The sequence below is a fragment of the Oncorhynchus mykiss genome, chromosome 7 (assembly GCF_057628025.1).
Source record: "Oncorhynchus mykiss isolate SJ-2025 chromosome 7, ASM5762802v1, whole genome shotgun sequence".
NCBI classification, from domain to species: Eukaryota; Metazoa; Chordata; class Actinopteri; order Salmoniformes; family Salmonidae; genus Oncorhynchus; species Oncorhynchus mykiss.
This window is the reverse complement of record NC_143028.1, coordinates 13242719-13255764: the sequence shown is the minus strand read 5'-3', so window position 1 is coordinate 13255764 and position 13046 is coordinate 13242719. Positions and strand designations below refer to the sequence as shown.

The following is a 13046-nucleotide window of genomic DNA, read 5'->3' as shown; positions in this document are numbered from 1 at the left end:
AGCAGTTTGGGTCAAAGTAATTGTCAGATTTTGGTCTGATCCCTACATGCTCTTCGATAGTGCCTTTTAGCAGATGCTATTTCCAACTGCTTTCTGTTTTACTTTCCATGCATTTGTTGAGGGGAGTGTTTCTGCTCCTGAGCACTGATCAACTTAGAGTTATCCTGTTTGGAAAAGGTTTAATGTTTTTAATGTTGACCTTCATGTTTCAATTGGGGGTTCTACAGTTAAGTGGGTGATATCAGCTTCTATGTTAGATTACAGCCACAGCCTTCAGTTCTGAGGAACTGAGCTGTTTTAAAAATATATAGCATTTTGTTTTGGAGTATATAGAAAGTGTCTCTCATCTATAAGGGACATATTGGCACTCTGTGCTCAACCAACCTGGCCTTAGGGCAATTTGTAAGATTTAGTACGTACATTTCTTTCATCCATTGAGTATGATATATTACATTAAGTTACACTATGAATTAAATAGTGGTCGTACACTATGACACGAATTAGAGAAATTCTAGTGTCATACGTCTTACCCAGTCATACAATATCATTGGAATTGGATGTAGTAATGTATTTTACTTTTAGGGACGTATGGTATTATACATATTTCTCTGAGACCAGGCTGCTTGTTGCTCTGTAACAACAAAGGACAATTCCCGAGGTGAATTTACGTTGCTGGTATGGAGAACTAATGACAAAGGTTAGGAGAATGTACATAGCAGGTTAGGTGAATTAGGTTAAGGTTAGGGGACGGTTTAGCAAAAAGTGTTCAGTTCCCGTCGAACAAGCAAACTTGGTTTGCTAGACGGTCCTTGTAATCCTCCCCGACCCATGGCCGGCGTTATGGGCGGGCCTTAGAGAACTAGCCCGGCCTGCCGTATCTTCTTGCCAGTCCAAATAAAATATTGAAATATTGATCATTTATTTGACCGAGACGCGCGACGACAGAAACACTCATCAATCTCAGCTAATTAATCTGAGCGAGTGACACAGCGCCGCTCTGTCTCAGTATGTGTAGACCATGTATCTGATGCTGTCTGGCCAGTGAAACAGCATCCTCTCTGTCTCAGTATGTGTAGACCATGTATCTGATGCTGTCTGGCCAGTGAAACAGCATCCTCTCTGTCTCAGTATGTGTAGACCATGTATCTGATGCTGTCTGGCCAGTGAAACAGCATCCTCTCTGTCTCAGTATGTGTAGACCATGTATCTGATGCTGTCTGGCCAGTGAAACAGCATCCTATCTGTCTCAGTATGTGTAGACCATGTATCTGATGCTGTCTGGTCCAAAATACCAAAACATGTCATACATGAGCTACATATAGAGGGGCGCTGTTTCGCTCGCTTGGAAACTTTCTCTGGTGATATGTTTGGGAAGCCCGCAATTTGGGTAGTGCGCGTGACAATAGGTCTAGCTGATAGAGTCACGGCTGTCAGTTAAAAGCGTCTAAAATATGTGTGAAGATCACTTAAAATGTATAAATTAAAATGTTGCATCAAGAAGAAGGGGAGGGAGTGTGGCGAAGATATGGTGTGTCTCTCTCCATTATGCATGCATATTTGAGTGCCCATTTGGCAATGTCTTATTTCTGATTGTCTTAACTCACCACATACATTTTTTCTTCGCCAAACACAAGTCAACGACTTTCTCCATTGAGAATTACACTTCCTCAGTATTTGAAAAATCTTTCCAACACTCCCAGCCTCGACAATCACCATGCCTCGATGTGAGTAGCCGCCAATTGATCACCGTGTGTCAATGTGTCCATATGGCAGAGGCTTGTGTTCTCATAGTTGAATTTGAACTTTTAGATTTGTATCATTTTGCTTCAGATTTGTATGATTAACCACGTGACAATGACTTTTAGAAACGTAAACGTTATTGATTAAATGAAACTTGCATATAAGAAAGTTCATAACTGTCATTCTGATCGGTAGAAATTCTAGGTTCAAATTGTAAGATTTCCCAAACTTGAAACTCACGAGCTGCCTATGGTCTTTACTATAACACCCATTAAAAAAATTGTGTGAATGCGCAAGCACGTGCACACATAGGAGGTCCGGTGAAAAATGACTGGACCGCATATTGCAACCAACTGATTCGTTCTGGCGCCAGGTCTGCACGGACCAACCACCATACTTTCGTTTCTGTCATTTATTTGGTTTCTGCAACCATACCGTTCTTGATGTAACATAACATGACTTAAAACTAGTTAGGGATAGGCGGGACGCAAATGTCTCAACTGGCCAATTGCCAGGGAAAATGCAGAGTGCCAGATTCAAATAAAATACTATAAAATTCAAACTTTCATTAAATCACACATGTAAGATACTCAATTAAAGCTACACTCGTTGTGAATCCAGCCAACATGTTAGATTTAAAAAATGCTTTTCGGTGAAAGCATAAGAAGCTATTATCTGATAGCCTGCGCATCTGCACCAGCAGTAAACAAAGGAGTCAGCATATTTCAACCCTGCAGGCGCTACACAAAACGCTGAAATAAAACATAAAACATGCATTACCTTTGACGAGCTTCTTTTGTTGGCACTCCAATATGTCCCATAAACATCACAATTGGTCCTTTTGTTCGATTAATTCCGTCCATATATATCCAAAATGTCCATTTATAAAGCGCATTTGACCCAGAAAAAAACAGCTTACAAAAAACGCAACATCACTACAAAATATTTCAAACGTTGCCTATAAACTTTGCCAAAATATTTCAAACTACTTTTGTAATACAACTTTAGGTATTTTAAAACGTTAATAATCGATCAAATTGTAGACGGGGCAATCTGTGTTCAATACAGGAATGAAAACAAACCAGCGCCACTTTTCACGTCTTGCGCAACTCACAAAAGTGTACCCAGTTCCTAGTTGGCCTACTTCTTCATTGCACAAAGGAATAACCTCAACCAAATTCCAATGACTGGTGACATCCAGTGGAAGCGGTAGGAACTGAAATAAATAAGAAATATCCATTGGCAATAACAAGTCAGGGAACAGAGAGAGGCAAAAATAATAACAAATTCTGAACAGTTAGTCCTCTGGGTTTTGCCTGCTACATAAGTTCTGTTATACTCACAGACATGATTCAAACAGTTTTAGAAACTTCAGAGTGTTTTCTATCCAAATCTATGAATAATATGCATATCTTATATTCTTGGCATGAGTAGCAGGAAGTTGAAATTGGGCACGCTATTTATCCAAAAGTGAAAATTCTGCCCCCTAGCCCCAAGAGGATTTATTTTAATGGAGGTACACACATTTACGTAAAACAGCCTTTGCCTGTCCAGTGAGTCCAGCTTGGCTCAACAAACAGCTATAAAAGAAAATGATTTATATTATTCATATGTTTTATGCAATTCATTCAAATTGGTACTTTGCATCTCATTAGAATATAGTTATTGTCTCATGCTCTAGTCTAGTGTGTCTGGGACCTGTTTGGTTCAGTACTTTCCAGTCTAGCGTTTAATCCGCTAATGATGTCAACTCACTCAGCGATTTGTTTTACTCTAGATAGTATCACTCACTCACCACATGGATTCACAGTTAACGACAAGCTGAGAGAAAGAGACCAAGACATTAGTGGATGTCAACAGGCACAAGCACATGCAGACCGACAGACACGCAGACCGACAGACACACATACATACACATACCCACCCCCCTGTCCCTTCGCTGAATACTACATTAACGGTGGTAGAAAAAGTACTCAATTGTCATACTTAATAGGAAATGACTTAAGTGAAAGCGAGTCACCCAGTAAAATACTACTTTAGTGTTTAGTAAGTCCGCGTGGCAGTTTAGTGAGTCCGCGAGGCAGTTTAGTGAGTCCGTGAGTCCGCGAGGCAGTAGGTAAGATAACGTATTATATTGATAGGTACGTGAATTCAAATCAAATGTTATTTATCACATGCGCAAATACAACAGGTTAGATCTTACCGTGAAATGCGTACTTACAAGCTCTTAACTAACAATACAGTTCAGGAAATAGTTAAGAAAATATTTACTAAATAAACTGAAGTGAAAAAAATAATCAAAAAGTAACAGTAAAATGACATAACAATAACGAGGCTGAGTACCGGTACGGAGTCAATGTGCGGGGGTACAGGTTTGTCCAGGTCATTTGTAAAGTGACTATGCATAGAATTTGATCATATTGCTGTCCTGCCTGAGCATTCAAAATGTAATGAGTACATTTGGTTGCCAGCGAAAATGTATGGGAGTTAAAACTACAGATTTTCTTTACAAATGTAGTAGTGTAAAAGTAAAAATGATCAAAATACAGATACGGAAGTACAGTAAGTATTTTTACTTAGTTACTTTACACCACTAAAATACTACTGCTGAAACAGCACTGAAACAGCCCTGAAACAGCACTGAAACAGCACTGCTCTTCGGTACTAATGATTATCTTTTGTGGTCTTGTTTGGGATATATTTGTCTTGTATTTAGTGATGCTTGTTCTGTGGGATTTTTATCTGTGGGATTTGTGCTCCAGTGTTTTGCTAATGCAGATGTTGCATTCATCTGTGTTTAACACTGGCGAACGTGATGCACCCCAACCCCACCACAAAATCTGTATGTATGCACACAAGCTGCTACCATCAGCTGGGGCTTTGTCAACCAGAACCTGCACAGACCTCTTAATGATCGCTTCACGAGACTTGTGTTTCCTAATTGTCTAAGAAAGTTGAAGAACCCAATCTGTCTTTCCGGACAATTTATAATAATGACTGAACCCAATCTGGCAACCTGGAGCATTTATTAAAATGGATGAATATCAAACAAGCTTTTATGAGCCATTTAGGAAATCTAGGTCTACAACATCTGACTGCAATATACGCGCTCCCTTTTTCGTATGTGTGTGATATGTTTAGTCAGTTTTCATACTGAAATGAATTATACTATCCTATATGCCAGCCTGGCTATCATGCCAGCTCCCTGTCACACTTTGGCATGCTGAACATGTTTGCACAAACAGGTCTGGGACCAGGGCTAGGCTAGAATCATACTGTCTGGAATGTGTTCTATTTAAACCCAACATCAGTTTGGGCAAAAAAGAGAAGATTTACAAATACATCTTGTTCTGCAACTGATAATATATCAATATTGGAAACAATGTTATCTAAACAAATCATGTCCACATTGTACTACTAACATACAAGTGATCAGGTTATCTCAGGGTTACCAGTACATTGAAGTGGGAGGAGAACAATGGGAGAAATGGCTGGATTAAATTATTTTCCAACAATTAAAATGACAGTGATTATCTCTAATCTGTGGATTTGAAATATCCCTCTTGAATGACCTACAGAGTTTGTTTTATTCCGAATTAGCATGGCCATTGCAAACTATCACAGATGTGACCTAGCCCTCTGAATCACTTTGTTAATGAGTGAGGTGTGTGTCAGCCGGCCAAATAAGGGGCCAAATAATGGGCTATAATTCAATGTCATAACTTTATGTTAATGCATCCTTTAACTGAAGGACGATGCAGGTTGAAGTATTCAATGGACAGGTGCCTCTAGATTATAGGAAGTCAAACCAAATATATTGAGTGCCCTAGTAGAATATTTCCTTTCCACATCATTCAGTACTCAAGGACACCCCTTGAAGAGGGCATTTGGCCTATATAATTGTTGTTTGAACAAACAATATAGAGAGAGCACTACAAAACACACACACTTGCCAGGGCAAAGGATCAGCTCCCTAGGGAACCATTCTTCAGAACGGAATCTCAAAGGTGTTCAGCTCCAGCCTTTGAGTCATGAGCTGAATACTGATAGTCTCCATCCCTCTGTGTGTGAGTGAGTCTTGCTGGCTGGCTGGCTGGTGGAGCCTACTGAGGATGTACTGTTCTTACTGTTCTGCTGCAGAGGGTCATGCTTTGCTGTGGGCTTCCTGCCAGACCATGTGCCAGGGTTAAAACAACAACTCTCGCCACTACCACCATTACCACCAGCAGCCTCCATGGCAGCCTCCTACAGCGTGCACACCCCCACGACCCTCTCTCTCTTTCTCTTTGCTCTGCCTATGGGTTTCCTGCTACTGTCACTAAGGGACAGGAAGAGGGGCATGGCTTTGTTTTGTTCTGCCTTTCATGTTCTTCTCCTTCTGATCTGTGCTCCCTTGAAGCACAGTGTGATAGGTATGGGGATGTCAGAACAGGTTATGTCATTTATTGTAAGATCAGAGCAATCGGCGTCAATGGAGGTGTGTGTGCGTGCACGTGTGCGGTATACACACACTTGACTTGATGCGACTGTAAACTACACGGAAACGAAGGAGTATCAAGGCGCTACCCAGAGAATGTAGCTGATAGCTGTAACTGTATTATTGCATTCGTTACTGACTACCAAGACTGTTCATTTAGCCAGTTGACGTACATCATTATACATAGCAAAGCCATGAATGAATAGCAATCAAAATAAGCGCATGGGGAGGCCTGTGAGAACCATAGCCTGTCATGGTCTGTGTGTGACGGCAAGGAGGCCAAAAGGCTCAGGGGCTATGTTAGTGTGTGTGAGTGACAAAGAGAACGAGAGAGAGTCACTAAGTGACAGTGAAGAAAGAGAATTTGCGGGCTTTGTCATTCCAGCAATGTGCTTTTTGACCTTCCATTTGAGTAAATTGCTGCATCAAGGTGATTGCAGTGAGTAGTGCGGCTTCAGCATGGTGGCTGGGTTGAGCACTAGTGCTGTCCATGATGCTGAAAAATTCAGGGCTACTGGTGGTGCTGAATGGAAACCTAAACCCCTTGTTTTACATAGTGGAACATCATGCTTTTCCCATGCTCTAAAGCAATGAACTCTAAATGAATAGCAATTAACTCTGAGTAACAAAATCCCAATAAAACTGCAAGGTTATCCACTTAAAATGTACACTTTTGATAACTCAAAGCTTTCATACATTGACTTTTAACAACAGCTGCCTCTGCGAAACGCTTGCAGTTTTCATGTGGTCCTCAGCATTCCCTCGTCCAGGCCTATAGTGCATCCTCCCTGGACAAAATGTTCAGAGCAGAGCATGGGTTGTGGTATGGCCGGGTTACATAAAATGTCGCTGTGAGAGCTGAAGCATGTTGTCTTCTTCAGCTCCATGCTGTATTAATAGGGAGCACTTTGAGGGCATCTTTTAAAGACATGGAGGGATGTTTCATTTATGACTCTCTGAAGCACCACAGACCGACATGGGAGGGGAGAGGAATCTCTAGTAGGCTGCTGGTGGTGGAAAAAGTTAATGGGATGCCTTGAGTCACAGCTCTTGGATGGTGATGAAGTCAAGATCATAGATTTACGATGTGTAGAATTTGCATTAAGCGTGGCCGATAGCAACCATATTGGTGGGGCTATTTGTATCTCCAGCTTGACTGATTTTATACCACATTCTGACCTGTGAAGATGTATGCTGTCTAGGTAGGTCTAAGTAGAATTTAAAACCCTCTTCATTCTGCCGTGTCTATTTCTACAGTTTGGAGCAGAGTGCAGAAGTGATAAAATGGCTCCTGGCAGAGTGTTTTAGTCATCCACAGGGAATGTTGCAGAACCACATAGGGACACACTGATGCTCTCTAGCCACTGCCTTTGTGTCCTTTTCTATAATTCATGGCAGGGAACCAGACCTCCACACACTTTAGATGGATGATCCCCAGATGGAGGGAGAGTAACCTGAGTTGTTCGTGCAAAAAAAGCCTAAAATATACTCGTCCAGGATCACTTTAGCCTTTGCTCTCTGCAACTGTAGAATTCCCACCGAACAAGGGAGGCCTTTTAGCCAATAAATAATGAAAAACAACTATATTGTGAAAATATGCTGTAAAGAAACACAAAATTGAGGCAGATTTTTCACAAATGTTAATGTTTCCTGTCCCCAAAAGTGCTCGTTTTGGTTCCTTAAAAGCCCAAGGTTGAGACTTGTCTCAATTGTATGACTGAGGTGCTCTCTTGTCGTTGAATATTTCTATGCCCTCCATCCAGTCTTGGAGCGAAGGGGGGTATTAGCCTAGTTATTCCTTAGAGTGTAAAAAGAGAGGCAGGGCCCGGGGAGGGAGATTGTAGCATCTCTTTTTGACATTGTGCTAATGGAGACTAACGCATCATGGAAAAGCTATTAGCATGTGTGTGGCTGGCTGAATGTCTGGGTAGAGACCTAGGTAGTGGGGGGAGAACGGGTTTTTAACCAGGGCTCGCACTCTCTCTCACTGTCTCTCTCTCTCGGTCTAGCCTCTTTACCCCTGCTTGCTGGAGCATGGTGAGTGAGGAGCCGTCCAAGCTGAACATACTGCTGTGTGGAGTGTGACGAAAGCCTGCTAGCACTAACGGCATGAGGTCTCCTCAGCCATCAGAGCTCGACAAGAATGCGATTCTCTGAACCAAGCGATAATTGTTCTGATGATCATAGCTGGCGGTGGTGCCACAGAATAGTCCACAACTAGATGGGTATATGAGGATGGGAGCACTCGGGAAAAGGAAAATGGCTTTTGACACACTTCTTGCTTGAAGAATAGGACAATGCTGGACTCCATCCTCTCGAAAAACCTTTCTGCTCCAACATAGATGGTTTTAGAAATGCTGGAGAAAAGCTAGAGAGTGTGCGTGAGACATGTGATCTGAAAGACCCTTTTCAAAGCATGTAGGTTATATATAGCAAAGATATTTCGCTAGGCAATGCTTGCGCAATGAGTAAACTGTCCAGAGACCAGAATACTTGTTACCTCCCGGTGCGCGCACACACACACACACACACACACACACACACACACACACACACACACACACACATCCAGTGCAGGGAGATTGCTGATTGTGTAATATGCCACTGTTTGTTTCAAGTGTTTTACAGACCTGTTCAAAAGAAGGGAAAATCAGTGGATGTAATGGCAGGCTTTGAAGGTATAACCAAGCAATAGGATGTAAGACTTCATTCAGGAGGCTATGACCATCATACAACAGACTATGTGTCATCATGAGACTGGCTGTCATTCACATGAGCCCAAATCTTACAACAACTTTTGGAAATGACTCGATTCACCATCATTCTGTTCAGAATGGCCAAGAGATAATCGGTCTACGTTTAGATTTGTTGCTCAGTTTTAGTTCTTTGGGACCTTTTTGCAGTTGAATCAGATTGATTCAAGGCCTTGAGTGGTTCTGCTATCTTTGGGGGGGGGGGGGGGGTTGCAGCAAAAGCTATTCAGAAATGATTCTACCTCTGAAAGGGAAAGTGCTTTTCGATTTCCTTGAAAAGTGTTGCTACATGGCCCACGTTTCATATTGATTACAGGCTTCATGGGTCAATGGTTGCTTTTTTTTATTCATGCAAAGTACAGCCACTCTGTTTGATGATGATGATGATCATTGAACTGATCATTTGAATCTCTTATTCTCATAGTCTTCTCCTCTTTTTAACTCCCACAACTTTTCCTTCCTGCAAAAACAATTGTCATATTTGCACTGAGACCACAGGGTTCCCACATCAATACCCAAATCCCTTTGCCTTTTGTACATCAACTGTTTTTGAGGAACAGTCTCCCCCTTCTGCTCCCTGCTAGGCTGTGACATCAGATCTCTAGTGGAATGGCGTTTTTCATACACTCCCTCTCCTCCTCCTCTTCCTTTAAATCCTCTTACTACACACACACACACACACACACACACACACACAGTGGTAGATTTGTTTTGGCTCTGATGAGGAGGATTAGGAGATGAAGGCCTCAGCTCGGAATCCGCCACAGCAGTTTGGTTTAGACCAAAAGCCTCTTCAACACAATGAGACACACGCTGAGACACAAGCATGCCGACCGACTGCATAGCTGGCTCTCTGAAACCCACCCCCATGATGGGATAATGGGGTTGATATTGTCCCACTGATGTCCCACTTAATGTAGTCAACCCATTAAGTCTATAAGTATGATATTTTTGAGGGATATTTAAGTATCAGCTGATTAAAATCCACGCTAAATTGTTTTCACTGGGGTTTTGTGTCCATAAAGAAAGGTTATTGTTGAAAACATGTTTTCTGATCTTGTCTTTATTGTTCTACATATTGCCGTATGGTGCCTTATCACGTTGTGCTACCACGTTGTGCTACCACGTTGTGCTTTACATGTGTAAAGTCTTCAGCAGACATCAATGCAGCGTGGCGTGTCGGTGGCTGAAGGCCAGAGTGTGAATGAATACACTGTGACACATCAATCTGTGGGTGTTTGTCACCTACTGTGTGTTTCTGACATGATGTCCTCCGTGTTCTACTGTGCCCTAGCTTGGCAAAGTCATTGAACTGTCACGACAGTGTTATTTCTACCTCAAGGCTTGGAAGCCAATCTTTTGTATGTGATAAAAAATCAACAAATGGTGGCTATTGTATGTTCTATATGATTTGGCCCTGTGAAGAGTTGAGAATGACAATGATACATTTTGATTCTAGGCACACTTGATGCAAAGTTTATCCAAGAGAGGATGCCAATGTTAGTGCTGTTGATACGCAACCAATTTCACAAATCTCCAAGCATTAGTTTGAAGCCTGTTGTGCCTTGACATCTCGGTTACACCATTCATTTAATTTACGGTGAGCCGTCCGACGGTCGTCTCGGGGTTCTCTGACCGCCTCATGCCTTCACACTCTTAACAGAATTTCATGGCAGGACTTGGCTACAGCGGCTATGTAATGACCGTAGCAGCCAATTATGTTAAGCTATGTAGATATCCAGCTCGAAGGACTAGGAACAATAATGTCCCGTGGTCCAGTAGTGGGTAGGCTCTGAGAAAGGTGTTCCTTACAGCAACATCACATATCAGTAAGACGCCCATACATTCATCCTTACACCTCATTTTCCTCTGCTTCAGCCACAAGACCAAATCATCGGGCTGGCCTCCCCCCTCTGGATCCTGGGGCTCCCTGCCGGGACCCCCCTATGGCTGGGACATGGGCTCTTACAGGGACGGCCGAGACTACTTCAGCAAGTAAGTACCATCCCTCCCCAGGGGGGTGTACAACAACAGTGTCCAGGCACAACCCCCCCCCCCCCCCCCCCCCCCAACAGTTGCAAATTCTAGGCCTAATTCAAGTCCACCTCACTCAGCTATTAACATTCAAATCACTTGTTGTAGCATTATAACACGTGACACACTGTTGCTCAGTGAGTGTGCCTTACAGTATAATTAGCGAGTGTGTGTGTGATCACCTACATTGTTTGATTAACCGTCCTGACTTAAACTTGAAATGAACCTCTGATCAAATTTCCCCCACATGCTTCATAGTGTGATTAGTCAAAACGTCAGTTATGACAGGAGCTAGGGAACACCTGCGCTGTAATGGAGATTCCTAAGGATTATGAGGACTAGTGTAGTGTTTTTCTTTTTAAAGGTCCGTCGTTCAATTTTGACTGGAAATTCCAGACGCGTCATGTTCTCCCGTGTCCTGTATCAACAGTATGCCAATGGAATACTGATCCCCCCTCCCCCCCCCCGCACACCTCCATCCCCTCATCCCTGTCTGACGTAGACTGCCTCAGTGTCTTGAATTCTTTCGGAATACTGATTTATTTTACTACCTCTGTGGATACATAAAGCACACCTTTTCCCCACTGAGTGACGCAGGAGCTCTGAACAAGGAAAAGGTGCTGTCTCCTATCTCTAGACGTGCCACTAGCATGGAGGCTTCTTTGATCCCAAGTGAGAATGGGGTGACGTTCACAGAGATGACACCGGAGTGCAGATAAGGGAGCGTGACAATTGGATTTCTAGGCGTGAGAAATAAATGGATGAGGACAGGTAAACCGACGAGATTGTTCTCCTAACCTAACCTAGCACAACCTACTGTTACAGGTTTAGTGAATGTTGCTGTTCTCCTTCGTGGCAAAGGGGAATGTGTGTGCTTGCCTGCCTACGTGTGTGTGTGCACGTGGGCGTGTATGTGCGAGCCGTACCATCGGAGGTATGAGACAGCTATTAGGAGGATAATATATGGCTGGTCTCAGAGCAATATATCTGGCTTTGTGGCGATATTGTTCTCTGATTTGGCCTGAGTGTAATAGATGGGTCTCCCTGTTGGGCATAAAGGACTGAGTGGATTTCAAATACATCACCCTCTCTGTGCGCTTGGGATAATGATAGTACACTGAATCCTGAATCCCAGACAGTCCACACTATTGATATTATCCTTTGATATCCAGGGAATATTAGACATTCCGGTGTTTACTGTGCCCTTAGTATACCCATGTATGGATTACCTGGTCCCGGTCTGTGTGGATCCGCTGCAACATCAGCATTTAACCTTCCATGGCACGGATGCCAGTGAACTCTGAACTCTGACCATTTGCCCAGCTCTTGGAGATGAAACCGTGATCGATATGCCTGCGTGTAGCTCACCTAGGGTACGGGACTGAACACGATTCATCAGAATACAGATTTCGGAGAGGGAGAGCTACAGTAAAGTGGTGAAGCTGTATTGAAACTAGTCCTGAGAAAATGGACCTGAACAGAGAGAGAATGGAGACGCCAAAAAGACGTCATGGATTATATAACCCAGAGATACTTCATATTATCACAGAACCAATAGACATTAGTTTAGAAGGGGGATGGACAGAACCAATTGGAATCGGTAAAGAGAGGGCAAAAAAACACGAACATGGAGGATGTGGACTGTGGATATGGTGCAAGTGGGTACATCAGAAGCACAAATGTAGGATGCCACACCCAATCACATCACTAATGCCAGACAGTGAACTTCAACCTTTGACCCATTGTGCGTACGTGCTTGCATGAGGAAGTGTGTCAGATGGTTTAGGAGTGTTATGTAGCACAGTATAAATTAGATGTGTGAGTTATCTAAGTGGGAAGTGTCTATTTGTAGACTGCTGACCCCAACCAGATACAGGGTGCCAGACTGCTGATTGTTTTTATGAATCAGGTTGTCATTGTAAATAAGAATGTGTTCTTAATTGACTTACCTGTATAAATAAAGGTCAAATAATAATTACTTGAGTTAATAACAGAATCATTCTGGGGCCCAATTCCAAACTGATCCCACTACCCTCTCGCCG

General features: G+C 42.7%; 1 protein-coding gene across 1 annotated transcript in view; it reads left to right on the top strand.

Moving 5' to 3' along the window:
* LOC110528806 (FERM and PDZ domain-containing protein 4-like) overlaps window positions 1-13046 on the top strand; it is a 57333-nt gene that overhangs the window by 23794 nt on the left and 20493 nt on the right. The window contains exon 2 of the mRNA XM_090240327.1: window positions 10849-10965. Coding sequence (XP_090096453.1) covers window positions 10849-10965 — 117 coding nt within the window. The remainder of the gene's footprint in view (window positions 1-10848; window positions 10966-13046) is intronic.